The 15,930-nt window shown below is 38.6% G+C and overlaps 1 protein-coding gene across 27 annotated transcripts in view; it reads left to right on the top strand.

The window, feature by feature from the left end:
* LOC104126719 (sarcolemma associated protein) overlaps window positions 1-15,930 on the top strand; it is a 92,938-nt gene that overhangs the window by 25,751 nt on the left and 51,257 nt on the right. For 14 of the 27 annotated variants that reach the window (XM_035894752.1, XM_009639318.2, XM_035894738.1 and 11 more), the window contains exon 2: window positions 13,500-13,647. In XM_035894752.1, the coding sequence (XP_035750645.1) occupies window positions 13,500-13,647 (148 nt within the window). Of the gene's footprint in view, window positions 1-13,499; window positions 13,654-15,930 lie in introns of all 27 variants that reach the window. The other 13 variants (XM_035894757.1, XM_035894751.1, XM_035894743.1 and 10 more) reach the window with 1 other exon arrangement.

The raw sequence follows: 15,930 nt of genomic DNA, 5'->3' as shown, positions 1-15,930 counted from the left end.
GGCCTTTCAGTACCTAAAGGGGGCCTATAGGAAAGATGGGGAAAATCTTTTTGGAGGGACAGCTGTGACAGGACAAGGGGGAATGGTTTTAAACTGAAGCAGGGTAGGTTTAGACTGGATATAAGGAAGAAATTCTTTACAGTGAGGGTAGTAAAACACTGGAACGGGTTGCCCAGAGAGGTGGTGGAGGCCCCATCCCTGGAAAAGTTCAAGACCAGGTTGGATGGGGCTCTGAGCAACCTGATCTAGTTAGCGGTGTCCCTGCTCACTGCAGGGCGGTTGGACTAGATGACCTCTAGGGATCCCTTCCAACACAAAACATTCTATGATTCTATGAAATAGTTTCAACAACTTCTGCCTTTATTCTCTATACAGTTGAAAAGTGAACACGTGAGAAGAGGTTCTTCTTTGCATGAAGTAGAGGAGCTTTGATGTAATGATTAACTAATTGGAGGAACTGAACAGTGTGTAGCAAGATCGTTAAGCGGCTTTTGCAGTACTGCCACCCGCCTTGAAATGTCTGGGATTATGGTTGAGAGTTGGTGTTTCCTGATAAACTAATGAGCTGCCTCATACTTTCTGCTCTCATATAAGTAGATCTTCTCCTTTGGCTCTTCACCTGGTGGAGTATCTGGTAATTTTGGCTTCTGTTGTGGTTTTTTTCCAATTTGCTTGCAAATGTAGAATGTAATTGTTTGCTCATAGAAGTTTAGTAATGCAAAATTTCTAAGGAAAATTTCAATTTCAGTTAATTTTTTGCTAATCAGTTATCATTAATTCAAGATTTTTGAGGAAGCAGAAACAATGGATAATGTTAGTGTTGGATTTTTCCCTTTAAGTATTTACTGTGCCAGGTCCTGATAATATTTCAAGATTTCTTTTTTTTCCTCAAACATTTATTTTTCATTTGTCTTCTGCTTTTTCTGTCAATTCTGCCTATTCTCCAATGTTTTCCCACAAAAACAATTTAGTGTTTATTTTAGGTGTTGTAGAACTTTGGTTTTAATTTTTATTTATACAAGGTTTTAATAAGGTTAGTCTCTGTATGTAATGTAATGTAAAGACCAGGAGAGATTTATGCCTTTACCTCTGGTCTTCAATTAGGGCAAAGCTATGTCCGAACATGACAAATCTCCTTTTTTATGCCATACTCTTCATTGCTGTAGTCGGAAACAAGACCACAGTTTATTTTGATCTTGCACTTTTTAAAGTTGGTCAAAGAATGTAACTGTCAAGTTTAGCCACTTCTTGATTGTGAAATTAAGAATAGAAATTTTAGTTCTCTGAATTTTCTTAGCATTTTTCCCTAGTGCAGAATTTTAGTACAGGTGCTTTTGCCCCTTGAAGGTAAGAGTAAATTGCAATGACAAATTGCCTACCTTTAGGAACATACATTTGAAGAGAAATTACAGTTATATATGGGAACCTGCGCTTTGCAGAGCTCATAATTCTTACATGTATCCAGATAAAAAAAAATTAATCCTATAAATACAGTCTTTGGGACTTTGTACACTTCAAGATAATGTTTACTTTGTTATTGCAAAGTTTCTGAGTATGTCATGTTGCCAAACCCGTTAAATTTATTACAGTAAACAATAGTATTTAGCTTTCAGCCTAGCGTTCATGTAAGGGCATCAGGACTGGTGAGTATTTCAGTGATATTTTACACTTAGAAGTTAGTATCTTAAGTGATTATCCTGAAAAGCTTGGATTTCTGCGTAATGGCCTGTTAAGGTGTTTTGTTTCTTTTCTTTATTTTAAAGCCATATTAGGTTGCAGTATATTTCTGTAATTGATTAATATAGAGAACACAGTAACATTAAGAGAAACCTCAGAAAGTCACCTTGTCCGTATGTTTTCCCCAGGGTAAATATTTGATGTGGTGATGGAAGTTGATGTAAATTATACGACGTAATCACAGGTATCACAGTGATACATGATACATAGCTGTATAAATGTCTCGCATAACAACAGATTGAGCTTCCTTAATGAAACAGAGCAGAACAACTTTGCAACAAGTATAATACTCTTGCAGAAACCTGTTCTTTATCTAGTTTTTATTGGTTTTCTAAGTCCATTACACTTCTCAGATTTTTAATATGGATTGGGAATTCTTTTTCAAAGCCTCTGGCATTGTGTAAGATACTGTCATCTCTGACAGCAGTAATATAAAATAAGTATCTTCATTATATTGCTTTTGTATTCTAGTGAGTCAATGTGAGGATCTTGGGACCATATGTGAGTAATCATTTCCCAGGAATATTTCCCTTGATTGCACTTTAATATATTTTAGCTTAGAACTTAAAGCAGCCATATACCTTAAAAATCTCAGCATGTTCAGGATGAGAATTTCATATAGAATGAAAATTCTATTTGACAATTTTCATGTAGGCTGAAAATTCAAGTAATTTTTTGTTTTCCTCAAGAAAATTTTATATAATTAATAGGGAGTTGGGGAATATTTTTGTAGGAAACTTTTACGCTTCGTCTCTATATAGAATGGAGTTGCATCTTATTTTCTGAGGCTGTTCATGTCCTTAATCTATTTTGTGATTTACTTATAAAAGTTTTAAAGCATTACATATGTGAAGGGACAGACTTTGATTCAGCTGCAAAGAGAATAAAGATAAAATTATTCTAGTTGTCCTGAAACCATCCAGTATTTGTAGCAGAAGGCTGATTTTCAGGAATTACTGTGAGCTGTGCAGACAAAAGTTAAGTAAAAGAGGTATTCTAAAGACTAGTAATTAGTAACTATGGTGACAGATGTCTTACTGTAGCAAGTCAGCTACCAAATTACTTGTAAATTAGAACTCTTCCTCTAGATCTTTTCTTTTTAAAAATAGCCTTTTGCATCAAAACTAGTGACATTGATGTGGAGAGAGATCTATTTTTGTATTGTGTTGTCACATTTTGTGGTAAAACATTTTATCTTGAGGTTTTTCGGGAGTACCTTGTCATCCTGTTCCTCTTGACCATGAATGCATTTTCTAGATTATTTGAATAATTACGGACAGATCAGTGCTCATGAGTAACTTTTACCGTTTTTAACTACTTTATTCCACACCTTCTGCTTACCACAAAAAACTTTAGTCATGAAGAGGAATTAATATTGTGTACCATGCCTAGGATTGCTTCAGGTCACATCCTTCAGCACAAATCTTCTACATGAATGCACTTATTACAGAATTTTGAGGAATGAGGTGTTACTGAGTGACAGAGGGTGGTCAGGACTTGTTCTGCAACTGGGTGTTTTACTGCATTTTGCAATTACAGTACGTGATTATTGGGAGGAGTTAGCTTCACAACTGTCGAGTTAGGTTGCAAATTGTTTCTAATACACAGAATTTGTGAGGTTACTTGAATGCCACCGGTTCTGCCAGAGGAGGGTGAGGGCCAATAGGTTAGCAAGGGGAACCATCCTTTCTGATAAAGTCTCTATTCCTGTTGGTTGGTTCCAGGGGGGTTTTTTTGCAGCGGGAGAGGGGGAAGAAAATGAAAAGACAGGACTTTGGCACCTTTTGTGCAAAGCTTTGGATGATTGCACAATCATAGAGTAAAAGCACTGTTTTCAGTGTAAGCTGTTACTTTCATGTTGGTATCCTACGATATCCTCTCATATGAAAAAGTTTTTTTCCACATAAATCACCATAACACTACTGTATTTTTTCCAGAAGTTTTGTTGTTCTCTGTGTTCGGAGTGTTGATAGTTTTTTAGAGCTAAAGTAAATAAATCTGAAAGTGGGTTAGTGATGTTTGTACAGTTGTGTACTGATCATTGGGATGTTGGGGCTTCCAGGAATTGTAATGCAGTTTGTTCACTTATATTTTATGAAAGCAAAGATGATGCAGGTCATCATGGTTTTCTTAATTCATTCCAATTTCAGACTGTTATCTCCTAATACAGAGAACCCCAAATTCTGACTGCGAAATGTTATGTTAAGGTCTTAAGATTCTGACATACAGCAGTCGACAGAAATCGGATGGTTGACACCATAAACACAGCCTGCTCTCTGCCGTTCTCTTCTTGAATGCTGCTGCTGCTACTGAAGGTTTGACTATACGGCTTAGGAACCAGCTTCTAAAGTATGCTCATTTTTAGCCCAGGTCATTGTCATATACCAACCAAATTAAACTGAAAATGGTAGGAATTCTGAAACCATGCTGAGTTGTTCAGCTGTCCCTGCCATTGAGCCAACATTGCTGCTTTCTGTGATGGGTAAGGAGCAGGTAACTAGGATGGTGGTGGGTTCAGCTGCCTCATTTCTTTTACCTGTTTCCACATGCGAGTTGAAGATTTCAGTTGTGAATGGTACAGTGATGGTGAAAGATGTATGGGACTATAGTTTGAGGTTGAGGGCTGCAATGCATGATGACAGCAAACTAGTGGAGGTAATTGGTAAAAGATCTTCATCCTCATTCTTTTATATATATCCACAAGCTTTAAATTGTGACCATGGTTTTTTTGCTTTTGTTATAAACCAGAGAACTTGGATTGTGATGCAGCTTGAGGTCGTAAACTTAAACTTTTAGCCATCTGCCAATCTCTTTAATATGACTGACTTTGAAAAATGCAACAGTACAGCTTGACAATTCTGTTTGATAAATAGCTCAAACCATTTAAGTAGAATGCTTTTAAGCTCCACATAGCTTGTTATAAAACTGAATAATTAACAAGTATTGTGTAGTCTTTTTGGTAGCCTTTCTGTTAATAATAAACACTTCCTAATAGAAATTTAAAAATCCTTTTAAAGTAAGTGTCTGACATCCTGTTTCTGAATTTTCCTGATGTAAAGTACATTATGTGGATAAGTGCAAATACTGAAGAATAGTATAGAGCTATTGACTAATAATAACCTTGCGTCCTGAGCTTTTCACCTTCAGACCAGAAGTTCAGTTACAACTACTAACAAATGTGGGGTTTGAATAGTGGTTTAGAAAGTAAATGCTTTTGCCTAATGGGCACAACAGGTAGGAGATGGTATTAACCCTACAAACATGCTGTCATGTTTTTCTTTTTTGCGAATGTTTTCAATATGCCATTATTTAAAATTCTGATAGGTATAAGTGTATCTTGTAGAACTCGCCTGTTAAAATAAGCTTTGCAATGTTATGTGTCAAAAGAAGGGTCTGTGCTGAAATGTTTGCAGGTACAACACACCTGGAAATGTTTGCTCTGTTTTGTTGAGGGAGGTGACATTTTGCTGCTGAGGAACACACTAGAGCAACTCAAGGTTGTAGGCAAACATACGTATTGTGCGCAGTTTAAACTGTTAGTGCCTCTCGGTGTTTGGTATTGCCCTTCTACCTAAGGTGGTTCCTCCCCACCTCCCAAATCCATCCCGTCTTCCCTTCCCCATCGTAGTTCCTGTGTCCTTTTCAGGCAAAGTCTGCTGAGTTAGCTCAGACAAAATTTAAGCTGAATGACAGGGCCTGTAGTGAACTTCAAAGCAGCTGGAAGATTAATGCTTTACAGCACTTCAAATGCATCTAAAAAAGGCTGAGCTCTGTTTATACCCAGACTCAAGTTATGCTGGCACAAAACTGTTTTTACTGCTGCAGTTTATTTTGCTTGACAACAGGTATGAGCAACCAGCAGTGTTGTCCTGGCAGTACAGTCAAAAGAACTTCAAGGTGTAAATGGACATGGAACAACTTGGTCAGCAGAAGTGCACATTCACTACTGTCCTCTCCCTCCTGCCCCTTGGAGCTACTGGCAGGTTTGGAAGGATAGCGGTGAATCCCTGGGGGAAGCCGAGGATTTTTAACCTTTTTCATCAGAGTATGTGGATTTAGATTAGGCTTACATTTTCAGTTGAAAGCTTAGGGTGAACACTTCCCCCCCCCCCTCCCCAGTGCTATGTTGACAAAGGTTCACTTTTTTTCCTTTTTTCTTATTCACTGCATAGAAAGACTGATTGAGTTTATTTTCCAAAGAAGTTACTGAGAACTACTAGCAAGTTGTGCTCTTCTTTCTGGGGACCTTCCATACTTATGATCCCCAAGTAGCTGTCTGCCGCTCCTTCAGTTTGTTCAGTCTGACTGGAAAATCCCTTCGCGTCTGGTCACTGTTAGCACAGCCTGTGCCTGCCTCCGTAGCCAGAATAATTTTAAAAAGTAGGTTTGCGAAGAACTCAAAAGTTAGTGCACTAGTTTTGTTTCTAAGTTGAAGGAGCTGGTGTTTAGCAAGCAAAGAGCTATTGGATCCATGTGTTTAAGAAACAGAAAACTAAACAGAAAAGCAATTTTGCTTGATGTACCCCACCCTGTGAATTATGATTGCTTATGGAGACAAACAGTTCTACTTCCTTGATAGGTGGGTGGAGTTAGGCAAGTGAGAGGAAAGGAATTTAGGATGTGTCTAAGCAGACCAGAATGAGGAACTCAATCAATTGGATCTGGAGATAACTTAGCATTTGAACTTCTCTATCTTGCAGCCAAAGGAATGACTTGGAATTCAGTGTGGTTTGCACAGTGTACGCTGCTAGCAGAAGTGCTGCTCCCAAAATAAGAAAATACTCAGTGTTAACACTTCCAGGAAGATAAAATGATCTTTTAATTGTATGGGAGAAAAAGCTTTGTGGGTGCAGTGTGATAAATGTTGGCCGTATTGGTTTGACCCTTTATGTATTGTTTTAAAATCTTTGTGCACAATTCAGATTGTGAAAGCCAATATACTTTGTTTCTGAGTAGAATACTCGGCATGAAACAAGTAAACAAGCACAGTTGTACTACTCAGTCCAATTTTGGCCTGAAGTATTAATCTAGGGCAAATATTCCAATTTTTAGATCCCCATTTACTTGCTGCATTTGAGTATTAGCTTTACTACTTAGGAGGTGCATTTGTAATGCCAGCATTAATTGTTTAATGATTGATCATTTAGTTTGTAGCATGAGTAAGGGAAGAATCTCTCAACTAACTGCAGCATTTTATGGCTTAACTGCTCTAGCTGACCACCTTGCTGCCCTTTTGTGGTAGTAAACATGGCAAAAATGAAGTTGTCATCTCCTTACTTGCTATAGTTCAGAATTTGACAAATTAAGTTAAATCTTTCTGGTTTAAACTAATGCCTCAAAGCCTGTATAACATGGCTCTGAAGCACGTGGGAGTTGTGTATACTTCTTTCACACAGAAAATAAGAGATGAGGAAAAGAACGGTAAACTAGCAGGCCCTGAAACTGCACTTCTCTTTCTACATGAGTTGTCTAGGCAGTGAAAATATATTGAATGAATAATATATACTAATGATTGACTTTCTATAAAAGGGGCAATGGCCTACATTTTGGTCTTATTATTTACTAAAATATTATTTCAGCTATGATATAAGGCTGAAATATGTTTAAATATATGCTGTGGTCTACATCTGCATTTCTTCTTCTTCGTGAAATGAATCTTACATCTCTGCAGACAAATTGTCTTAGTTCTCCAGTAATTCGTCTCACTGTAATTCTCAGTGTAATTGTCCTGAACTGCAGTTTCAAGCTGGGTTAGATGGAGTAGCAGTAATGTGCTCTTAAAATGGAAAAGGACAGCTATACATAGTCATAGCAAATGTTATGTGAGTCTGTCTTGATCGCGATTCTTGATTTACAGCCTTACTGCAGTACTGGTACAGTTCTACCGTAGAAGAGACTTGATGTTCTTTTGTTCATTGTATTGTACTTGGAGTAGTTAGGCCATAAGAGGTTTTGAAAAAAACACTATTTAAACAGTCAAGAGCTCATTAATAGAGGACTTACTCTTTAAACATTTTTTTTTTCCTGTTCTCCTTTATGTGGAGCACTTACTCTCCTTTACCTTGTAATGAACAGTTATGCAATGGAAAGATCTGTGATGTCTTCGGCTTTTGAGTGTGTGATTATTATGCACCACTGGTTTAAGTTTTTAATTTTGTTCTGAGAAAGCTAAAATGTTCAACTAGCAAGTTAATTAAAATTTCATTTTTGATGACACATTTGGCTACATTTTAGGCTAATTCTAGAGCTTCATGTTAAATTTCTAGTTTGAGCCTTAGTGAAATAATGTCGTATATTGAGAGATGCTGTATATCGCCAAGATGAAGATAAGAAAAGCTGTGCTAAAAGCAAGTCTTATAGTAAGGTATTAAACCAAAAGCTTGTCAGTTGTTTGTTCTACCCTTGTGTTGTACTGTAATTAAATCACTGAAGAAGTGCGCTGCTTTCTTTTCAAGATTTTCTGTGCGGCTCTGAGCCCATCCTTTGTCTTCTCTGAGATCCTTCAGAAGTGTCTCATCCCACACCAGAACTGCATATGGCTTGGGAAACAGAACACTTGATGACTTTCTCACTTGTCAGGCTAAGTAAGGAGTTATCTTCAGCCTACCTCTTGGAAGATGTTAGGGTAGTAATTAAGCAGAATGGTTTTTGTTGTTGGTTGGTTTTCTTTCTTTGAAGAAAACAATCTACCTAAATCTCATAGGTAAAGTTAAAATCTGTTCTTCTGGAGCATAGCAATTTTGTAACTTCCTAATATCAGCTAGGATACATATATTGTATGTGCATGAATTGAATGTATTTTAATCTGGGATCTCTCTGGAAGAATTTTTCTATTTGATTAATCAGGAAATATTAGGAATTTGTTACAGGGGGGAAAATTGTAGTGCTATCTAACTGCATGAAAGTAAAATGAAGACTGATTTAGCAAGTTGTGGTACTCTTCTGAGTCAATGGCCTAGAAACCAATGGAACTTAAATGAGATTTCTATACACCACAGGTCAAAGCAGAGGAGGTTCTTTTGTTCAGTTTGCAAAACTGAATATTAACTTGAAATATGCTAAATAATAAATTTGTAAAATTAATACATAATTCCTTGTAAAACATGGAAACAAAAATCCTTAGGTTTTCGAAAAAACTTCCTTAATGCAGTTTCTAAAGAAGATGGGCTGTACTGGAGAAGATGGAGTGTACTGGCGAATTGCAAGCTTGACTTTAGAACAAAGTCTCCATAACTTTTGTGGAAGCAGCATGGTAGGATGTCTGCAGTTAACTGAGTTTGTTAATGGGGTATAAATAAGAGAGGATGCAAGCTGTCACAAGAACATGAATTACTGTGGGCTGGGATTTCTTTTTCTGTCTGAGAAGGTGTTACGATACTGCAGAGTAAGTTTCTAAATAGTTGTATGTTACCTTGTATTTTAGGAAAGAGGGAAAACTACCACTCTTAACCATATATATAGCTGTGATCTGAATTAAGGATGTGATAATTCTTTAACAGTCCTCAAAGGCTGAGGTGTTTTGAATGCTCCTGAGCCATCCTCTCTGCTCTAAATTGGATTTGTTAATACGAGGCACAAAGAGGCTGGGACTTAAGTTTGATCTGAAGGGAAGTGTGAATTACAAAAGCAAGTGTAATTAGGTCAGTATATGCTGCACTTTTTTCTGACCGTACCAGCTTAAGCACCTCCTCATATAAATTGCATCAGCTCTTGAAGCTGGTTTGCAGTGACTAAACAAATGCTTGAGCCAGTGCAACTGAAGAGGTAGTGGTGCAACTCAGCAATGAGCATCGGGGCAGGGAAAGATTTATAGTTACTCTTTAAGCTAGCACTGCTGCTGAAGTTTGTTGGTTTGTGCTGGAAAGCAGGAGAAACAAATGGTGCTGGTTTCACAGAAGGTGCTGTGTTACATAGCTGCTGTGTAAAGGCTGTTGTTTTGGGAATAGGAGAATCCACCAAGGATACTGTGTAATCAATAGTATATTAAATACCAGTATACTACCATAAACACTAGTTATCATATACATGTTTGTTTCAGGGCTTGCACTTGATTTTGTTTTCTAAAGATAACTTCTAGTAATGATACAAAAGTGAGGAAGGGATAGACCTTTAAGATAATTCGAACTAGTGAAAACTAGTATGGAAATAACATTTAAATTTGCTACATGAAAGGGACCAGTGCTGTAGGTTGCGGACCAATTGCTAAATTATAGAATCATAGAATCATAGAATGTTTAGGGTTGGAAGGGACCACTAGTGGTCATCTAGTCCAACCCCCCTGCAGTGAGCAGGGACACTGCTAACTAGATCAGATTGCTCAGAGCCCCATCCAACGTGGCCTTGAATGTTTCCAGGGATGGGGCCTCCACTACCTCTCTGGGCAACCTGTTCCAGTGTTTTACCACCCTCATTGTAAAAAATTTCTTCCTTACCTCTAGCCTGAACCTACCCTGTTCTAGTTTAAAACCATTTCCCCTTGTCCTAACACAGCTGGCCCTATGAAAAAGACGTTCCCCATCTTTCCTATAGGCCCCCTTTAGGTACTGGAAGGCCGCAATCAGGTCTCCCCGTAGCCTCCTTTTCTCCAGGCTGAACAAGCCCAACTCTCTCAGCCTGTCCTCACAGGAGAGGTGCTCCAGCCCTCGGATCATTTTTGTAGCCCTCCTCTGGACCCGTTCCAACAGTTCCATGTCCTTCTTGTGCTGAGGGCTCCAGAGCTGGACGCAGTACTCCAGGTGAGGTCTCACCAGAGCTGAGTAGAGGGGCAGAATCACCTCCCTCGACCTGCTGGCCACGCTTCTCCCGATGCAGCCCAGAGTACGGTTGGCCTTCTGGGCTGCCAGCGCACATTGCCGGCTCATGTCTAGCTTTTCATCCATCAGTACCCCCAGGTCCCTCTCGGCAGGGCTGCTCTCGATCCTTTCTTCCCCCCGCCTGTATTGATACTGGGGGTTACCCCAACCCAGGTGCAGGACCTTGCACTTGGCCTTGTTGAACCTCATGAGGTTCACACAGGCCCACCTCTCCAGCCTGTCCAGGTCTCTTTGGATGACATCCCTTCCTTCTGGTGTGTCAACCTCACCACTCAGCTTGGTGTCATCCGCAAACTTGCTGAGGGTGCACTCGATCTCGCTGTCTAAGTCATTGATGAAAATGTTAAACAGCACCGGTCCCAGTACGGACCCCTGAGGGACACCACTCGTCACTGATCTCCATCCGGACATTGAGCCATTGACCACTACCCTCTGGATGCGACCAGCCAGCCAGTTCCTTATCCACCGAACAGTCCACCCATCAAATCCATAGCTCTCCAATTTAGAGAGAAGGATGTTGTGGGGGACTGTGTCAAAGGCCTTGCAGAAGTCCAGATAGATGACATCCATTGGTTTCCCTCTGTCCACCGTTGACGTCACACCATCATAGAATTAAAGACAAGATGACTGAATCCTTTTTGCAAAGTGTTGAAGTCAGTGCATTTCTACTTGGATGTGAGCTTATTAACATGTTGCTGGTTTTGCTTATTTCTCTACTAGATGCAGGAAGATGAGAGATTCTTAATCCTGTTTGTAAAGACATCAAGAACATCACTTTTCTAAAATTTACATAATGAAATTCAGTAGCATACAGTTAAACAGACATCAATTTAATAATATTAAATTTAATGTGTATTTTCTATGGCCATTTGTTTACAGATTTTTTTTTTTTTGCGCCATTTGAATTTTGAGTCTACTGGTGTTTTGCAAGTTTTGTATTGCTGATGCTCTGTTGCACTTCCTTTCCTGTGGTCACTCTCTTGCATTTCCCGGTGCTACCTTGTCTGTGCCCCACCTGCAGATCCTGCAGAAGTGTGCTTACAAGGGGCAGTGATTAATCAGAAAGTTGGAGGGATAAAAATCAGACATTATGCATAGGAAAAGAAAGGGTGGGGAAAACCAAATAAGCACAAGCATGTTTGTTTCTCCTTACTTGTGACTCACCTTTTCATAACAGAAGGATTTTCAAATGGAGCAGAATGCCAATTGCAAACAAACAGGAAGTAAAAAATAATTATCTCTGCACTGAACCGTGGGAGGGTTCAGTTAACGAGCTAATTAATTTGATTGGCTTTTAAACTTATGACTGTTATAAAAGCTATATTATATGATGTTATATTATTATACAATAATATGTAGTACTTCATAATATAGAAAGTATTATTTAGGGTAGGGTGGGTCTGATTGTTAATGCAGTGAATGTAACCATAGTTTCTTGATCTGTCCATAATTTGTGTTTACCCTTCATCTTTATGAACATAATGACTGTTTGATTATTATTTTCTTTTTCTTCAACTTAAGATCAAAGGCATATCTGTTGGGGAAAAAAATCTTCCATGTGCTGCTTTTCATTCTGTCATTACATACACCTAACTGAGCTTTCCTGTGCTGGCATTCCCCTTGATTACTGTATTGACTTCCATCTTCTGGACTCAGAGGCACTTAAGCTCTCAGGTTGGGGCACTGCTTTGTGCTGCTCAGGACAGGTGTGTGAGAAACGCATGCTTGGTGTCATTTTCCAATATGAGATCTGAAGAGCCCTAGTGCTGGTCTCTCGCTCCATTTTAAACCCACTTTTTCCCTCAACTGTACTGTTTTGAGCTATATATCACTTTTTTTTTTTTTTTTTTTTTTTTTTTAGGAGTGTGATAATAGTGGCAAATAAAAGCATGGGAAAGCTTGCATGGAATCCTGAAAAAAATTGTCAATTGCTTTTATAGGAAAAACATGGGAATACATTCATTTCTTTGAAGGCAACATCTCTCCCCTAGACTTACGCTTGCTTTGGGACTTGGTGAGCTTCCTTTATGAGTACAGGAAGGCAGGGATTTCTACAATCAGGTTCCTGTAATAACTGACCCAAACTGGGCAATTCTTGTCATCTTGAACTACTGAAAGTGACTCAGTTCAGTAGTTACACCTGCCTGGTCAGTACCCTTCCAGTCCCCTCTTTCATGCTGTCTGCTAGTCAGGTCTCAGCCAGTGACTCTGGTCTTTGCCAGGTGACTCACTTGTAACCTCTTCTCAGATGCAGCAGTTTTGACTAGAAGTCTTGTGTCATAAGCAGTTTCAGATTCAGTAAGTTGCTATTAAAATTTAATTAACTCTACAAGTGGACATTTACAAAGATACTTGATGCAGCAATTTTGAGATTAACTTAATGCTGTGAACTAGTATCGCTGAGAGGTAAGAGCATCCTAAGGTTTTTTTCCCTAGTTTCACCATGGTCTTATACTACAATTCCTGAATTGTGTCTTCTGCCAAAGCTTTTCCTTGTGGCCCCAGCGATAGTCTTCACTACAGTGTGTTTCTGTCATGGAATACTGGTACCTTAAATGTATGGGCAGTTAGAGTTCTTGCATATTGACCAACGTAAATATAAATTCTTACGTATGTGTGGCAGAAGGTGGTGTTGCTAACAAAGTCTTATCCTTTCCATGCAGGCAGTAGGTTAAGTACGGTTTGTGGCGATTATTTGCGTAGTCTTATGTGCTAGAATTCAATTATGGGTTAAACAACTAAAAATCAAATGCAAGTGTGTTTTGGTAACGTGCTGGTATTGCATCCTGAGGAGGGTATTTTGAGTTTGATACACTTGTCCTCTTCTATATTGAGAAGTCAAGCTACGTTTTATAGCAAATAAATTTTTACTGGAGCTTATGTTTCATCATACTACTTTTGGTTTTTTCCAGATATTTTACTACTCTTTTTTTTGTTTTGTTTTTACAGTTCTATCTTCAAGACACTAAAAGTAGTAATGGTACCTTTATTAATAGTCAGAGACTGAGTAGAGGATCTGAGGAAAGCCCACCATGTGAAATTATGTCAGGTGACATCATCCAGTTTGGTGTAGATGTGACGGAGAACACGCGGAAAGGTAAGGGTATGGATCATTTTTTGATTTATTTTTTTTTCCAAGTATATTTATTTAGAACACCTTATTGCAATCCGATGTTTGAGTAAATGGTATTCCTGTTGTAATAAAATAGGTTTTTTGGAGTTGGTTTTTTTTGGTTACCTCTTCCCTCCTTTGTGCTGGTAGAGAGTTCTGTGGCCATGTGATAAACTGGATCAAGAAACTGATCTGCTGAAAACACTGACTCTATATCCACCGTGCCACCCTACTAACTAGATTTTAACTGGGTTGCTTCGATGGCCCACCTTCTTCTGTGGCTCTATGGGTGCTAGCATGTGTAGTGGAAATGCACTGGGACAACATGTTTAGCTATTGCCTCGCTGAAACTGACTTACAGCTATTTTAAAAGTGCAGCATGGGCATGTGTGCATTGTGCTATGTGGGGGTTTTTGTGTGCGTGTTTGGGGTTTTTAAATTTTATTTTTGTAACTACCTTTCTGTCAAGCCTATGAACCCTATAGTTTCAGCTAATAATGTGGCAGAAATATGAAACTGCATTTCTTGATAAAGTACTCTGCGTAAGTTTGCCACAGGCTAATTTAATTCTTGTCAAGATACCTACTTTTCTTTCTGTGACTGATAACAGATTTTGGTTTCTGCGGGTACTTTAAAATGAGGATAGAAAAACATTGCTAGCTGAAAATTGAGGTGATGGGATTTTTGTTTGTTTTGGTTTTCTTGCTGTCCTCTTCCCAGTATGCACGCTCAATAGATCTTCTATTACAGTGATAGCTATATATCTGTGTTAATCAATAAAAACACAGCCTGTGTGTCTTCCCTTTTGCATTTATGTACAGTGTTTCAGGAGTCATTTCTTGCTCTTTCTGAAGACTGGTCTGTACATGAATTATTAGACTGTAATCAATATTGTCAAGACTTTCTAAAGTTACCTAATTGGTCTGTTACTTTCTGTAAGCATCGAAGTTCTGGCTGTGATCTGAAGAATCTTAATCCAGTAACACATAGATTTAGCAATAAAATGGCAGAACTGCCATTGCTCTTCCTCTTTACTACTTTTCTGAACAAGACCTTCATAGAGCTTATCCTTAAAGAGGGGTATAATAGGAAAGAATAAAATGAAAGATAATATTAAGTTTAAATGCTGATGGTAGAGTTCTTAAAAAAAAGAACCAAACAAAAAATCCCCCAAACCAAACAACCCCCCCCCAAACCAAACCAAAACCCAACAAAACCAAAACACAACCCCCCAAAAAACCCAAATGAGCCCTCCAAAACCCAACAAACCAACCCATATTACAACAGTAGAATTTTTAAGTGAACAAAACAAAAACATGAAGGCTGCTCCATCTGTTACTCACAAATTCTATCTGTCTTTAGCCAGGCAGGTTGCAGTTCTCAAAAGTCTGAAGTATCAGAGGATGGTTAATGAATACAGCTTTAAAGAAAATATTGTTAAGCCATGGAGGTGATTAAGTATTTTGTCATGGAGAGCTTCTGGAGCTATAGTATTTTTGAGTGATTCATGGTAGTGAAGGTCACATTACATTGTTTCACTTTTCTCAAAAATGATGTTTTCAAGATTAAACTCACGGATGTCTAGTTGGAATTGTCTGGGAGTTACTTAAACTGTTATTTAAACTGTGATTGCAAATATTTATGAGTACTGGCAGTATACACAGACTCACAGAATGGCAAGGGTTGGAAGGGACCTCGGAAGATCATCTAGTCCAACCCTCCTGCTAAAGCAGGTTCTCCTAGAGCATGTTACACAGGACTTGGTCCAGGCAGGCTTTGAATATCTCCAGAGAAGGAGACTCCACACCCCCCTTGGGCAGCCTGTTCCAGTGCTCTGTCACCCTCAAAGTAAAGTAGTACACATGGAATAAATCAAAGGAATACATTGCATCTAATGAACCAGGAACTATTGATTTGATGAGATGCTGTCCTTGCTAAAAGAAGTTGAATTTCTTCATGTATATGTAGACCTAAACCAATTTTTATTTTAATTTTTTAGTTGGAAGAAAAATTGGAGTTCACTTGTTTTTATCAGCAGTTATTTGCCATCAGCTCCTGTGAAAGTTTGTGGAAAGTTCATCGTAAGCAAATACTTGCCAGGAATTCTTGCCAGTAGTAGTTCTTCCCCGTTGTTTTATGTTAGTTTTACAAAACACGATCCCAGCAACCTGGCATTTGTGTAATGACTGATCGGGTTGTGCAGCCTCCGTTTTTTTCCTCTTTAGCTTTGAACTTAGGAACTGTACTCATGTTACTGGTGCAGGGCTT

Source organism: Egretta garzetta, unplaced genomic scaffold, assembly GCF_000687185.1.
Source record: "Egretta garzetta isolate BGI_Z169 unplaced genomic scaffold, ASM68718v1 scaffold215, whole genome shotgun sequence".
Classification (NCBI taxonomy): Eukaryota; Metazoa; Chordata; class Aves; order Pelecaniformes; family Ardeidae; genus Egretta; species Egretta garzetta.
Note: the sequence above shows the minus strand (reverse complement) of the source record. Positions and strands in the feature narration are given on the sequence as shown.